The 16,058-nt window shown below is 30.6% G+C and overlaps 3 protein-coding genes across 6 annotated transcripts; 1 reads left to right on the top strand and 2 right to left on the bottom strand.

Moving 5' to 3' along the window:
- Positions 1-517: 517 nt before the first annotated feature.
- LOC130893611 (enhancer of mRNA-decapping protein 3) lies at positions 518-10,205 on the bottom strand. Its single transcript, XM_057799843.1, has 5 exons — positions 9,783-10,205; positions 9,468-9,663; positions 6,168-6,430; positions 4,308-4,607; positions 518-1,987 (listed from the first exon to the last, which is right to left on the bottom strand). Exons 1-5 carry the CDS (start codon positions 9,953-9,955, stop codon positions 1,513-1,515), a joined length of 1,407 nt encoding a protein of 468 aa, XP_057655826.1. The 5' UTR covers positions 9,956-10,205; the 3' UTR covers positions 518-1,512.
- On the bottom strand, positions 9,539-12,643 carry LOC130893619 (39S ribosomal protein L54, mitochondrial). The gene is made up of 2 exons (XM_057799854.1): positions 12,475-12,643; positions 9,539-12,382 (listed from the first exon to the last, which is right to left on the bottom strand). Exons 1-2 carry the CDS (start codon positions 12,575-12,577, stop codon positions 12,066-12,068), a joined length of 420 nt encoding a protein of 139 aa, XP_057655837.1. The 5' UTR covers positions 12,578-12,643; the 3' UTR covers positions 9,539-12,065.
- LOC130893621 (nuclear envelope phosphatase-regulatory subunit 1-like) lies at positions 10,253-13,710 on the top strand. 4 transcript variants are annotated; one of them, XM_057799857.1, is made up of 5 exons: positions 10,253-10,362; positions 12,963-13,033; positions 13,081-13,164; positions 13,216-13,350; positions 13,498-13,710. In XM_057799857.1, the coding sequence occupies exons 2-5, from the start codon at positions 13,006-13,008 to the stop codon at positions 13,644-13,646; spliced, it is 396 nt and encodes a 131-aa protein (XP_057655840.1). In that variant the 5' UTR covers positions 10,253-10,362; positions 12,963-13,005; the 3' UTR covers positions 13,647-13,710. The 4 variants fall into 4 exon arrangements, with proteins under 4 accessions (XP_057655840.1, XP_057655842.1, XP_057655841.1 ...); XM_057799859.1 differs by having other exon boundaries at positions 10,347-10,362; positions 13,093-13,164; XM_057799858.1 differs by lacking the exon at positions 10,253-10,362 and having other exon boundaries at positions 12,765-13,033; positions 13,093-13,164.
- Positions 13,711-16,058: the final 2,348 nt, after the last annotated feature.

The raw sequence follows: 16,058 nt of genomic DNA, 5'->3' as shown, positions 1-16,058 counted from the left end.
GATGTAAGTAGTAATGAAATATAGTGGTTGTACGGACCACATAATTAATAATGTTTATTTAGAAGATAATAGGATTGTAAAGGCCACAATGTAGATGTCATATTAATAATTATTCAACATAAAATTAGAATACTTCAGTAAACAAAATTTAATCTGTCCGCGGGCCGTAGTTTGGAGACCCTTGAATTAGAGGAACAAAATTCACTCGGTGAGCGTCGATTTATTTAGCCGAAAGTATGAAAAAAAAAATAATTATTAATATACAGTTTGTCCACGTAAGTTTGCGGCACATGGGAATTATATTTTCGATGGCCGAAAATATGTTTTTAAAAACGTTATTTAGCTCAAAATTACACTTAACTTCACAAGCAAATTAACTATAATTTATTGGCTGGGATTAAACTCAAGTATAATCTAAATATTTTATTACAGTATAAAACAAACTAGATTAAATGTGCAAAAATATCTCCGTTTCCTTAAATACATTTTCAAGTATTCTTTAGGACACGTATATCTTCTTTTATAGACCTCGTTCTTGACATAACCCCAAAAGTAAAAGTCTAGAGGATTATATCAGGAGATCTAGGGGGCCAACGTGTAGGACCATTTGTAGCAATCCACATATCTTGAAAAAGTCTTTCCAACAATATTCTGACTTCGTGTTCCTGTTGGGGAGGAGCTCCATCTTGTTGGAAATAAATTTGGTTACGTGCTTCTAAATAGAGATCATCCAAATATTCTTCCAGTACCTCTGATAGGAATAAAAAATACTTTGATTTTTCATGTGAAATGTGAGAATAAAGACTTATTCAATATTGATTCCAAAAAAGAATAACAAAATGTTTTTGTTGCTTAACTGCTAGTAAGTATATTATGGTAACAGAGTTGTTATTTTTTGGACCCTGATCTAGTAGTTATAGTTATATCTTATAATGTTATCCACATAACATAAATACCTATACATCCAAATTAACCGTAATCAATTTTTTTAAAATCTAGATTTATTGTCATGATTTTCTGCAACGGATTTTAAAATGACCCATCTTCTTTTCATAAAACTACTCCTATATATACTTTCTTATTTTCGTATTTTTCAAATTAATCTTACATCCTGTTAGTGTACTGTTACCTTCATTATGCTGCCCTAGTCAAATTTAGATTGCATTGTTTCTAGACTATTCTAGCTTTTTTCGCCATACTGCGCTTATTCAATCATTTTTCAAGTTCATTGTAATTTTTGTTCGTTCATCAGAAAGTTAAGGTAATAGAAAAAGATACTTTTTTAAATTAATTTTTATTATAACAATGACAAAGTTCAATTCGATGAAATTCAAGTCAAATTTATAAAAATACAGTCAATCATATGAAAATCAATAATAATCATGATTTATTGGAAGAGTCGCTTACAGCAAACGTTTCTCTTATAAATATCTTGAAAAATTAATAAAAAAGCTCTTTTCAAAATATATTTAGACTTTTTATCATTATACCAATAATTATGCTTAGTATGTTTTAATCTTCCTTTGGGTGTAAAGGTATTACAAATTTAGGTCCAAAAGGAGATTTATATTTTATCCCGACTTCGTTGAATATATCAACGGGGAAACCCAAATTACATAAATATAATTTTCCATTATTGGATGAATGTGGTAAGGGTAATACTGGTAGCAATGAGAATTTCGGAGTTATACCCGGAGTTCCAGTAGGAGGAGGATCCAATGCTAAAATGGGGGCCTTATTTTTGTTTACCCAATCAGACAGTAAGGGATAATGCTTGGGATTATCAGTATCTTCACAAAGTGCCACAATTATTAAATCCGAAACAGTTGGTAAATCAGAAACGTTATTCAGTACTCTATTCTTTGTTAACATGTACAGGGAAATTTCTTTTTTCAATATTGCTGCATCCATGGATACTGTGAACACTATAGTCTCTACACCATGACTTGCTAGTTGTCTGGCAGTGTTTACTCCAATAGCTCCTTGTCTGGGAAAAATAAAATGTGATTAAATATATAGGTATGTTCTGAACTTTTTTGAAAATTTGTTTAAAGAGCAACAATAAAAAATTTTTTTCGTTTTTTTGGCACTTGACACTTGAAAGGTCGAAACTAAACAAGAGCCAGTTAATAAGATCACAACTTTACATATCTAATCACATAAGTATTAAATTTAGAGCAGTCGTTGAAGCGAAAAATAGAGTCTTACCTCAGAATTTTTTTACTGTGAAGCGATTTGCATGAAATTTTGGAATTATCATCTTACCCTTAATTTCACAAGTGAAAATGATCTGAGCTCCGCCTATTATTTTTAACGGGTGTAAACAACCCCTTAATGGAAAAATTGACATTGAGCCATTTTATCGCTAGAAAACGTGTTTAATATTAAGTGGTGAAATTGTAAAGTGTTCTCTAACATAATTATTTCAAGCACTACAAAACCCTATTTCATTAGAATGCATATAATGTATCTGCTCCCCGCTAGGTGGCATAGAATACATCGATTAAATTTCAGACAAAATCAAAAACGGCTTTGATCTTTAATATCTCGCTTGATATTGCACTTAGAACACTTTATAAAAAACCGATCTGTGCAGTTTTTTACTTTTTACAATTTTTTCTTCATAATATTTTCGTTAAAATGCATATTATTGGAGATATTGAAAAAACCGATGAAAAACGTGAAAAAATTCCGAATTTTCAATTGCCAATAACTTGAAAAGTATTGGGTTTTTTGAAAAACTTTATGGAACATTATTTTGAAAGAGGTGGCAACCCAGGGTGGGTGCGGAGTTCAGATCATTTTCTCTTTTGAAGTTAAGGGTAAGATGAACCTAATTCCAAAATTTCATGCAAATCGGTTCACAGTAAAAAAATTCAGATCAATAACGCTTCAATGACTGCACTAATTGCTGATATGAAATTTGGGCGGTCAGCAAAACTTAGGATTACCAAAACTTTCAGTGACAGTGTGAATAATTATGAAATATACATAACAATAATTACTATTAATAAAAGGCAACGGCATAATATAATAACCACCCTTACATGGATAAGAAATATTAATGGTAAATAAAAATATCCTTTTAATAATGCTGGCTCTGCTAGTGGGAAACATCAAATTTAAGATGGGGTGAAAGAATGAAGATACACTTTAATGCATTCAGACAATCCTGCGATAGGATAACTTTTAATTTAGAGATTTATAAAATAATATGGTGTTAGACAATTTACCAAAATATTACCTTCGGGAATTGTAAGACTGCAGAGCAGATTATCTTTAAGGCTTTTAAAAAAGAAGTTGAAAACATTATCATTTATTAGAATTATGAGTTGTTGGATGAATATAGTTACAATATACAAGGTGTGGCGGTCAATTCTATGAAATGGCCGTGAAAAATAAACGGATACATTTCATTATTATGATCTTATTGTGTATTAAAGAGCTTAGATAAAATGTGATTGTAACTAATCAACGTTTAAATATAAGGCCAGTCAGTTGGCTTCCTTTCTAATTTTTGTTGATTCTTGCTAATTCTGAAATTGTCCATCACTTCATTATGCATGCGCTGAAGAATTATCAGGATTTCCAATCGGATCCTTTCCTTAAGTTCTTCAACTGTACGCGGTTGTTCTGCGTACATTTTACTTTTATGGAATCCTCACAAGAAAAAATCACATGGTGTGAGGTTGGGCAAATAGGGAGGCCAATCTAATTAACAATAATAATGCTCACAAGGGCTGTGTTGTTTGTGGTTACGTCTTTTTAGAATAAGGTTTCATCATTCACTGCTTTTTAACGAAGTTGAGGAATGTATTAACATTTCCGAATACCTCTTTACGTTCACCGTAACAAACCGCCTGCTTCCACTCTGCCGTCGCGCCGACCTTCACAGGCTTCTTCCTACAGCAACCTTCATGCGTTCAACATTCTCAGGAGGTCGAACGGATCCCGTATTTCCACTTCCTTTGCTAGTTGTTTTACCGATATTTTCAAAATTTGTCATCCATAACCCGATTTAATAAAACGCTCATAAAACAAACGCTCGTTGTTTTGACCACTGTTACATGGTGACTGAAACTTTTTGAGGTGGGGAATAGAACGGCAATAATGACAACTCGCCCCGCTCACTTTCTACGTATCCACAGCCATATCAAAAATGTATGATTGACTGCCGCACCATGTACAAGGACATCCTAAGAATCTAAGAATAGTAGAAAACATGGAATCAAGGTTATGTAATCCTGAGGAAATAACTTGGATAATAAATACACATATACCGAGACAATAGGTGTAAAAAAACTTACTTATGAGGTCCGCATAACAAAACAACAGTGGGCCACTGATGTGTGTTACGTGGATTTAATCTATGTCCGCCGCCCAAAAGTTGTATAGATATTTCGCAAGCTGCCCTTCCTATCAAGTCTATCCTCTTTTCCCATGTAAGACCAACTCTTTCGGCAACTTCCCACAACCGTCTTCTTAATGCCCTGGATATACTGGGTATAATCAAACCATCATCAGTTACATATTCACAAAAATCTTGTTTCGGTACTGTTATTTGTCTGTATGAAGCCGGACATGTCGTTATAACGTTTTCATCATGTCTGAAATATTTGATAAATAGATATACTACGAATCATCTCTTGAGTTCTAACACCGCCTAAGTCAAAAATGACAACGATAATACATTTATTTTTTTGAAAATTTATAAACATAGATCATCGATTTCAATATTTTTGTATCAATTATCTAGAGATGCATCTTTCTATTCTCTGTCAAATGACATTTAAAAATAAAATTTGACGACGTTTCGACTACTTTTAATCTTTATCAAAATATATAAATATAGTTTCAAGAACATCAAATTAAAATGTTGGGAATATTTTTTTAATATAAGCTCAAAACAATAATGAATGAAAAATACTAGTATTATTGTGAAAAAAACGTCGGGCGCTCGATGTTTGAGAAATATGGAACATAGCGCTCCACTCTTTTTTCACAATAATACTAGTATTTTTCAATCATTATTGTTTTAAACCTATTTAAAAAAAAAAAATAGTTTGATTTGCTTTAAAAGCGTGTTTTTTAGTTTCTATATTTTCCACTTTTTAGTTCGGTTTAATGTCAAAAATAAAATTTTTTTCTAGTTATTAGTATTGCAAATCTCAAACAGAAGGTGCACGAATTGTTCTCGAACAACATAATAAAATTAAGGTGTTAAATTCTAAAGTAATACTGATGCAGGTAGTATATTAAATCTCAAACAGGTAGCAGACAGTTATAAAATTTGTTTCGATGTAAATAGAAAACGCTTTAGCCCGCTCGACTAACCAACGCAATTACCAAATACAGGTAAGGCTAATAAAAGCATGTTAAATATAGCAATAAGTTCTAATGAATATGAATGTATATGAATATTCACAATTTTTAGGAAATTTGGTTTTCAATATTTTCACATGTACATATTATATTCCAAATCATCTTAGAACTGTCAAAATGGTCTGGTGGGTTAAATATTAGAAATTTGTAAAATGTGAAAACTTCTCGTCTAGTAATTAAATTTATCAAATTCCGATTTTCCAAAAGGTGTATATTACCTGAAAACATTGTTTGTCCAAAATATTTACGGTGTACAATTTTTTCCTATTTGACCAAATTTTTTTGCAAATACTACTTGGCTTCAGAAGTTCATGTATTATTATCCCTGGCAAATAACAAGTGGAAAAATTTATTTATTTAACAAGTGAAAAGTAGATTCAATTTCAAATTAGCAAAATCATACAAAGTTGTTACAGTTTTAAATTTATGTCAAAATCTGAATTATGTAGTTTTAACAGATTTATAGTAAAATGATTTTATTATGCAGTTTTATAAAAAATAAAAGAGGTTCATGAAGAAATTCGCTTTTTTAAAAATATTTCCTGCATCACTTGTGATGAGATATAAATAGAAAAGTGCAAATTTTCTGTTAATATAGGGGAATGCGATGGGGTTTGTTTTTTTTTGGTCGCTCCAGACAAAAGATAATTAAAAACCATGAAGATTTCAGTTTTTTCAAGTTTCTACAAAAACCGTTAACTTGAGATATATGAATTTACTAATGAAGTCCACTTAAGAAACTTACTTACTTTGCTAAGTTATAAATACAAATACATACCACATACCTATATTTTGTAGGCTTTCTATTATAAAGATGTTTCACAACATCTGGTTTATGAGCATTAATTTCCTCCCAAATAGCTTGTTTATTGAAAAGGGCTAAATTTTTCTCAAAATCAAAATCTTTACTGATATTGCTCTGTTCCATTGACATACCAAAACATTCTTCATCTTTCCAACCTTTCATCCATTTTCTATTGATTTTTTCTTTTTTGTTTGGGGTATTATTTTTAAAAGAATTGTTTGTTGGTTCATTTGATGGCTTTACCTGCAAGTAAAAATGTATTTTAGTCAGGAGAAAACCATTTCAAATATTGCACCCAAGAATTTCTCATATGTATACAATACTCCAAAAAATATCACAAGTCAGTTGATAGTTTAGAACAATGCATTGGGAATCTTTTATTAATGGATCGAGGAAGATCTTAAGGTATGGGAATCTAAGAAGCTATCATATCAAAATTCTCAGACTCAGTGGGGATGATACTGCAGCTAACTAGAGGGGGGCAGTAGAGGGACTAGAAAGCCTAACCACAGAGCAAATGGAAGCCGGTTATCACAGATCAAGACATACAAGTTTGAAGATCTGTACTGTTGATTCTTGAATAGAGGGGAAAACTACAATACATATTTTTTGCAACTGTGAAGCTCTTGGAAGAGCTAGTAGAAGAGCCTTGCTTCAACACCAAAGACCCTTGAAGAACTCTCCGCCTCTGGAGAGCCTTTATGAAATAGAATGAGTGCGTTCAAGGAGATTGCATACGTATGACCCTGGCAATTATGACTGATAAGACCTCCCAATTATGATAGTCTCTTAAAATATAAAACTTTGAAATAAACGGTATTAAACCCGGCTTTTAATCCAATTGTTACAGACTAAATCAGAGCTTATTACAAGTTCTAAAGATTTTAATACTGATGACAATTTTATTATAGACATTCCAACTACATTTATTTCTAGTATTAATAAAAAATGATGTCTTGGAAACTTAACCATCAATTTCACAAAAAAATGTACCAAAAGAATATGGCGAGAAAAGCATGGTGTGGGAACCTGCAGCGATAATTTCAATTGCCACTTTTTTTATACGATAGTCTTTCTTGTCAAATATTACTTAAAAATTATTTTTTTTTTAATCGGCCGAGAACAAAAAATCAAAAAGAATCTATTAATACATGTGTGTGAACTATTTTTTTATAATGATTAAAAAAATATTTCAATAATTAAATTGCAAAAATCACTCTTTTTTTTTTCAAGTTTTCGACACAGTGTTTTAGATTACAAACACATAAGATGAATTCCAACAATATGCATTTTATGGTACAATGCGTAACAATCATCCTAGGTGGATTTTTAATGTGTCCAGACAGGATTATATATGAATATTATTATTTACGGTATATTTCATTGAGTAAATCGCTGAAAATTTGTATGTAAACATTTATATTAATTATTCAAATTAGCACAAAAAATTATTATTTATGTTTTGTGGAAATGGATTCTTTGAAATATCCCTAGTAGAGCAAGAGCCCACGACGGCAGGTAAAAGGTAGTAAAGTTGTATAAAATAGTTCCTAAAATTCTTAAAAGTATAAACTCAAATTTGTTAATATTTTCTTCATTATATTTTCATTATAGTATGAAAGCTGAATTTTATTAACAGGGTGTTTCTATATTCAATCGATAAATGCTCTACCACAAAGAGGTCTCAATAAATGATTCATGTTGATAAAGGAATATGAATCTTTATGGGGCCTAGTTGCTGAGTTATAGAGTGTTCAATATTTTAAATCAAAATCACAAATTTGCCATAAATCAAGAACGCCTTTAAATTTTTTTCCCCCAAATGGTGACATAAAAAACTCTGAAAAAATTTAACCAGTGGGGCGTTTCAGGGTTAGTTGTCACTTTTATTCCTCTATTTTTATGCCACTGGAGCAAATTCTTTTTTAATTTTGTTTTAAATTGCCTGATTATTATTAGTTGAAAATTTGATTACCCTTTATGGAGCTAAAATAAACGGTGTTGTAGAAATTTATCTCTAAAAAAATGTCCGCAAGCACGTAAGTAATTTAAAAATTAATAAATTATTCATTTAATTTCAAATAATGATTAAGCGTAAGTAGTTCACAACAAATAGAATGAACAGATGCCCCATCGTGTTGAAACCACATGTATTGTCTAAGATTTAACAATACATTCTCCAACAATTCATTTATTTCTTCCAGAAAACGCGTATAAATTGCTCCATTTAATTTATTTTTTATTGAGACCTCTTTTTGATAGAGAATTTATCGATTGAATATAGAAACACCCTGTTAATAAAATTCAGCTTTCATACTATAATGAAAATATAATTATAATGAAGAAAATATTAACAAATTTGAGTTTATACTTTTAAGAATTTTAGGTACTATTTTATACAACTTTACTACCTTTTACCTGCCCAAGTAACCACAATCAGAACTTAATAGTCGGTGGTCATTCTTACCTCAGTTGGATACATACACAGAGAAATTTTCAGTTTTTATAACGAAGGTCTGGCCGTCGTGGGCTCTTGGGCTATAGTGTACACAAGAATTTTTGGGAAATCTTAAAGTCCATATGAATGGAATAAATTCAATTTAGATGTTATAATGTACCAAAAGAGAAAAACCAGAAACAGATAGATTTTTATTTTTAAATTGACAATTTACAGTATGAAAAGATTATCCCCCTCCAGCACCTCTGAATTATAAGCACCCACTCAAAAATTTTAAATAAGAAAGGGAGTGGTGTGGCACGTTGTTGGAAAAATATTTCAGCCCTCTGTTCAGCAATAGGAAGTTTTTTTAAAATTTGCTGCAATCATAACTGAGTAAAATTGTGATAATGTCTCTATCCCAAAGCTTTACATAAAATGAAAATAATAATGTCGCTTAATATTTAGAATGTATTTTTTAATGTACTTTACAATTAAATTAAATGTTCAAAATGAATACCATTCACTTCTTTACAATAAACGAGGCGATTTTAGAATTCTCGTACAGTTTATATGACCTCAGAGGTTATTTTGTTAATTTCTTCCATTATCCTATACTTCAAATCAGCAATATTAAAATTATTAGTTTATTAAAATATACTTTAGAAATAATCTATTATTTTGGTATCTGTTCTGCTAAACAGCAAGAAAAATATTATTGTATATACATTCTAGAGATGTTTTATTGAGTCGAAGTCTTTCAGTTTTCAATAACTTTTTATTAATTTAGGATTAAGTTTGGAATAATTTATAAAATAAATTTAATTATAAACTAATACCAACCTCTATATCAATAGGTTTAGATTTATTATGTACTCCTGTACTTTCTGGGTTTTTATTAATTGTATTATGTGTTTCTGATGTACTCTGAGTCCTTGTAACCCTTTTAGCAATAGGTTTTGCTATAGTAATAATGCTAGGCTCCTCTAAATTGTCCTTTTGTTTGTCAATTAATTTTAAATCTAAGATACAATCAGCTCTAAAATTGAAAAAATTAGTAATTAAAAATAATTTTGAAAGTAAAACTTGAAACTACTAGCAATAATTGCTAGATAAACCTTTTAAATAATATATCACAGATGTTAGTTTTATTTGTACCTGATTTTTATTTCATTTTGATCACAAGGAAATCCATTACAAAATACTTTAGTTAAAGTTATTGCCGATGCACTTGCTGAGATAATCTCTCCTTGAAAGGTTCCAATATCATCAGCACATTTAATTGAAACCAAATAGCCAACCCATTGCGCCATGTTTTTACATGACTCCATCAATCACTAAACGAGGAAACCGCTTTTTATCTTATATTTTAATGGGTTGTGAATGATCAAATTTTTAATCATTTGAACATGAAGTTTTGAACTTACAAAAAACTAGTAGTTTCAGTTGAGGTACAAAATTAACACCGGGTTCTTCTTCTTGTTTTTTTTATTGATATAAAGTAAAACTTCTTTTATGTTTGTCACTCGCCATGAGGGAATCTAATGAACTGTCAAAATGAGTTGATGCCCATTTAAAAATGGCTGCCGCAGGGTAACCAAATGATTTTTCCGTAAGCTTTTGAGTACGGAGTTATTTGTTGGTTTTTAGACCTCATTATTTTGATTATTTAAAAAAGTGTGAAATTTCCTCCTGGAAACGTGGATTTTTCGACTATGCAGTGTTATGCTTAGATTAGGTAAGTGTAATCACAAATAACATCAAAGCAATGTCAAAGAACATGGAACAGATATTAATTGAATAGGTTTATGAAATACTGGGTCGTTGCAACGCGCTGCTTCCAATTGAGAAGTTATGTAACCCTTGTAATTTTGTTCGTCAATATGCTCAATCGATACCGCAGAAAATCAAAATAATAGTAGGAATATACTGAATTATGTTGAATACGAAAACCAATTCATACAAGGTGGGGCACAAAAACTAAGTGAAGAAGAATATAAATTTAATTCACGATGTTACATGTAAGACCGTGGCTTAATTTTTTTCCTTGATCACTTAACTAAAATCAGTTTAGGGCTTTTCGAAATTAATGATCAGATAGATCACTTATCCGTTTGGATCTTCAATCTATAACGAGATTTTATTCACAGTTTTCGCCACAGAACATAACATCTTAGGGTATGTTCTGTGGTTATCGCTTTCAATTTTTGGAGTAAATTTCAAAACTTGATATACAAGTTCATTTGATTATTACGTTTTTCATGCGTCAATTCTTCCATGATATTTATTTAGTTGTATAATAATTAGAATTGAAGAGTTATCATTGATTTACCCTCTCAGGCTGATTTTACACTAAAGTTTTATGTCACTAAGCTGAAATGTCGAAAAATATTGAAACCCCAAGTCACAATAACTACCCAAGGACTCTTCCACAAGGAATAGCAAGGTCTACTTCCATTAAATACACACAATCCAATATTGCACAAATTACATCTTGGTAACATTCAGAAGAGCAATGGTCTTATCAAGTTCAGTTAATGTTTCTTCAATCTTTTGAGTTGATACAGCAGTCCGAATTGATTGAGTCTGTTTCTCATTTTGTGCTTATAATAATTTTTGAAGAAGCACATTAATTATTATTATGTTGTTCAACATTTTACTATAAAGCACAGTGTTTAAACCCAGACCAATTTGTCATGTTACATCATTTGGCAATGTACCCGTTATTTGAGCTTCCCTGCTGCCTTCATTTGAAGATCTGTGTGTAAGACCGTGCTATAATGTAATGATTTGGTTAGGTAGAAAGGATCATATCAAATGACCATGACCTAATTACCTTGATCAGTTTCCTTACAATAGTTTTTCATATGGTATTAAGTAACAGACTATTAATATATTACTGTCCTTTCAAAAACAATTTAACATGTTGATTGCCAACTATAAAATAACTCATAATTTCCCCGACCCTATTTCCCTATTTTTTTTTAAATAATTCAACTGAGAAATAAAACTTCTTTAAAAAGTCCATTTTTTATATCTTTAAGTGATAAATTTGTATATAAATTAGTATTTTTCATGATTTAAAATTAGTGAATAAAATTGCCTTGGAAGTCATTGTCATTGTGTTAACCACTAGATTCTGTATCAACAAATCTTATTAAAAACTATTACTAGTTTGTTTTCTTCAAAAATTAAGCTCTATATTCTTTGAAAGCATTTTGCTTTTAATCAATATTCAGCTTGTTTTAGTCCAAATAAATCATTAATAGTTTGAAAATCAGTAAGATAAAAATGTACATTACTTTATTTAAAAAATAAACAACAAGGCAATAAGATATTACTTGACACTATGATATTTTTCTATTTAAGTTCATATATATGAATAGTGGACTTTCTTTGTTAAATTAAATGTAAACCCACAAAAATATCTATACATTTTATTTATAGTTTTTTGAATTTTGCCATTTGGTTATTTCTTCTCATACCCATTTTTCTTATTTTTCTCCAATACTCCTTTGAATCTGGATCCAATTCTTCTAATGTGGGGGGAGGGCCTAACCTTATGCTCCATAACCAATCTGGATACTCAGAATTTTCTTTTAAAATTACATCTTCTCCAGTTTTGTAAATATTAGTACCACAAACATATGAAACCAATTTATTGGGATCTTCTTCAACTGGTAATAGTTTTTTCTCTGTGATAGGTCCCAATTTACTTAATTTCTTTTTCTTTAAGGTTCCTCCTATCATACTTATACCTTAAAAGTATAATTTATGAAAATTTATCATTTTTTATTTGTAATTAATCCATAATTGAAATAGGGTGAATATTTGAGAAAAAGACACTTACTACCGGAATCTTTTTTTGCGTAACCATTTTTTGGAAAAGAAAGAGAAAATTTTGTTATTATGCATTTTCTGATATTTAATATACAATAAGCACTATAACTCATTTTAATGAACTTTTTTAAGCAAATTGATTCTCGGGTCTTCCACTTCTTCTTTTTTTATTAGAGCTGCGGATCATACTGAATACTTTGAAAGGTACATTGTACAAGGATGTACATTGAAAAAGTCAAAAAATAATATCCATTAAAAAAATACGAAATAAAGAATAAACGGTGAATGATTTATCAAAAGAACTCATATAATTTCTATTCTATGGTTTTTAGTGGAAAGTATTACGAAAAATATAATAGAGTTAAATGTTTTTTTCTGTCAGTGGGATTTTTATACAAGCTGTCATTTTTGTTGGCAGTATTTTCAAAAGTAAGGTTAAGTTTCATTGTAGATGTTTGATTTTGAGTACTTGAATCGATAATAAATGTAACATTTTAGAAAATAAAGTGACTATTGGACGAGTTCCAATTAAATCCGAAGAATGTCTTTAGAACAAACAGCATGTGAAGGTATTACCATTCTACTTAAAGAAACATTATGTTTACCTATAAAATAGATGTTGTTGCAGATTTGAAGGCTTTCGAAAGACGTCTGACTGAAGTAATAGCTTGTTTACATCCTTCTACAACGAGATGGAGAAGTTAGTATTCTAAAAATTATGTCAAACTGTGTTTAATTGAATACTTTTTAGTTGTACTTCTTGGCGTTTCCCTGTGCGTTGCAACGGGGGCTAGTCAATGGATATTTGATCCAGAAACTCGGATAGTCTCTTTATCACAATCTTTAACTAATCATCCATTTTTCATTCTGTCTACAATAGTTTTAAGTAAGTTCAATAATGCTTAAAAACTTAATATGCTACTTAAAATTTCAAATTCTGCATATTTTTTCAAATGTTATTCACTTCTATTATAGTAATTTTATTTAAAATCATTGTTTGAAGTAATCACATTAATAAATATTCTACTTTCAGTTGTGATATTGTTACTTGGAGTACATAAAAGAGTAATTGCAGCTTCAATAATTACCTCAAGGACACGAGAAGTTTTAGGAGATTTCAATATGTCTTGTGACGACAGTGGTAAACTAATTCTGAGACCTAGACCAACCAATATTACATGACAATTATGTTTATCTAGTAGCATTTTGTAAATACTTGTTCCAATAGAAAATTGTTTTCTTAAAAGATTTTTATTGAGTAGTGTGGGTGAAATAGGAAGTTTTAAGCTATAATGTAATATGTACAATATTTATTTTTAAAGATTCATAAAATTAACAAATACATTCTGTGGTAATATAATATTGTAGGTAGTAGAGAGTGTTTTATGATTAGGAAACTCATTAAGTGTGATTAGTTCAATCTGATCCTCACTGTAACTCTTACTAAATAAAAGTTTAGCTCAATTTTATTTATTATCTTAAAAATAGTATATAAAATACTTGTTACAAAAATGAATAAATCCATTGTGAGGTTTAAACATCCTTGTTATTATAAAATGAAATAAACAATCTGATAATGAGACATAACTGCACCACTTATCAAAACACAATAAAATAGGAGGACCAGACGAAATAGTGAATGAACTAATAAAATATGGAGGAGATAAACTAAAGTACAAGATAGTTAAGATCATAGAAAGAGTGTGGGAAACAGAAGCAATGCCAAGATTGATTATACCAATACTAAAAGGAGGAAATCCCAACATATGTAGTAATTATAGAGGTATTAGTTTGCTTAATACCGTATACAAAATACTAACAACTTTAATAAATGATAAACTGAAAAAATCTACAGTAGATGCCATACATACTATAAAGCAAGTGGTTGTAAAAAGCTATGAGCACAACATTAATATGCAAATGCTATTCATCGATTTTAAACAAGCATTTGACAGTCTGAAAAGGAGGAAGATTATAAAGGACATGGAAAAACTACAAGTAAGAAAAGAAATTTGTAGTACAGTCTTCGACTTCAACACCTTTCCAAGAAGCCAAAAAACAAATTACTCTTAAAGATACTTTGATGAATAATTAAAAATTGTTTGTAGTTTTAGCCCTAAATAAATGGAGTTAGATATATTGATTTCTGAAATGGTTTGTTTGCAAGATCTTCCTTTCAATTTCGTAGAATATATTGGATGTAGATAACTTATGGAGTTCATGGTGGAGAATTATCAGTTAGGACGCCACTGGATGGCAGTGGCGTCCTTACGCTCCAGTCCAGTGAAAAAAAGTCGCTCCAGTTGACTGGCCTCATGAGTAGGTTTCAGACTAGCCCAGTTCCCCCCAACACCGAAAATTCAACTGGCGTGACTCACTTGAATCGTGTGAATGACAGGAGGCGTTCCAGTCCAGTTGGGCCTCCAGTTCCAGAGAGTGCACGTGCCTTTTGTTTCGTTTTGTGTTTCGCGATTCAAAGTTCGATATGCCACTGTAAAAGTGGGGCGATGATTTGAATGTGAAGTTTGTTGAAGCCTACAGAGAAAAAGAATGTTTGTGGAACCAGTTTGGTCCGTTATACAAAAACAAACTCACTCGGCAAACGGCGTTCAAGATGAAGTGAAGTTGGACGATTTTGGCATTGCCGAAGTTAAAGCAAAATAAAATCTCTTCGAAGTACCTACAACCTGGACAAGCAAAAAAAACGAAATACTAAAAGGAAATTGTATAAAATTAAGTACTAACCTCATTCCGTAAAAGTTTTTCTCAAAATCGATTGGAGTGGACAAGGGCCATTTTGACTCTGCACGCCTCAATTAAGTCAATTAGTATAAGTCTAAAGGCTTATAGGTATAGGTATATAGGTGTACTTAATATTTGTATTGTACTTACTTTTATTTTCTTTTATAACACTGTAGTGAGAGCTTCGCAAACTCTTTCAATAATTAAACATATGGAACTTTTTGAGATACGGTGCATATACATCAAGGATGAATAAGAATCCCCAGTTGCCAAAAATCTGAGTGGTACAGCTAGCTGATCAGCGGAGAAGTAGCATTTCTAAAATTTGTGTCTTTCCTTTTAATAAGTGGAGCTACTAATGTTAATAAGTGTTCAAAATCTGATGTGCCCATTCTCACAAAATTTTTAAAGCAACTACCATCTTCCAAAATAAGCTCATTCATTAATAGAGCATGCCCGCCTGCAGTTTCCCGATCACTTAAAAACTGCCTTTGGCACCATCTACGTTTTCTTTTTGATTTATTTTTTAAGGTATACTCGAACATACACAAAAACAAAATGTTTTCTTCTTCAGAAGAAGACATTTTCAAAAGTAAAATATAAACAGAGGAGTTCAAACACAATGCGCAAATGTGACAACTGATACACTGATACAAATCCTGATACACTCATACAAATCCCGACACAAGTTCTGATACAAATCCCTATACTTGTCCTGTGATTGTGCCAGATGTAAACGTAGCTTTTAGTTCAATTATTCGCCGAGATTCCTTCAGTATCATTAATTTTAAATTGTCTCCAAAACGTAATACATTTTATATTAATAAACCTGATTCATAGTTTAGCAAATAG

Source organism: Diorhabda carinulata, chromosome 5 (genome assembly GCF_026250575.1).
Source record: "Diorhabda carinulata isolate Delta chromosome 5, icDioCari1.1, whole genome shotgun sequence".
Taxonomy (NCBI): domain Eukaryota; kingdom Metazoa; phylum Arthropoda; class Insecta; order Coleoptera; family Chrysomelidae; genus Diorhabda; species Diorhabda carinulata.
Note: the sequence above shows the minus strand (reverse complement) of the source record. Positions and strands in the feature narration are given on the sequence as shown.

Bases quoted from the DNA above. Each gene is read 5' to 3' on its own strand.
- LOC130893611 (XM_057799843.1), bottom strand. From the start codon at position 9,955: ATGGAGTCATGTAAAAACATGGCGCAATGGGTTGGCTATTTGGTTTCA. The intron at 6,431-9,467 runs GTTGGTATTAGT...TTTTACTTGCAG, and splicing joins CTAAACCTATTGATATAGAG to GTAAAGCCATCAAATGAACC. The intron at 4,608-6,167 runs GTATGTGGTATG...CAAATATTTCAG, and splicing joins AGAAAGCCTACAAAATATAG to ACATGATGAAAACGTTATAA.
- LOC130893619 (XM_057799854.1), bottom strand. From the start codon at position 12,577: ATGAGTTATAGTGCTTATTGTATATTAAATATCAGAAAATGCATAATA. The intron at 12,383-12,474 runs GTAAGTGTCTTT...TATACTTTTAAG, and splicing joins CGCAAAAAAAGATTCCGGTA to GTATAAGTATGATAGGAGGA.
- LOC130893621 (XM_057799857.1), top strand. From the start codon at position 13,006: ATGTCTTTAGAACAAACAGCATGTGAAG. The intron at 13,034-13,080 runs GTATTACCATTC...CCTATAAAATAG, and splicing joins AGAACAAACAGCATGTGAAG to ATGTTGTTGCAGATTTGAAG. The intron at 13,165-13,215 runs GTTAGTATTCTA...AATACTTTTTAG, and splicing joins TTCTACAACGAGATGGAGAA to TTGTACTTCTTGGCGTTTCC.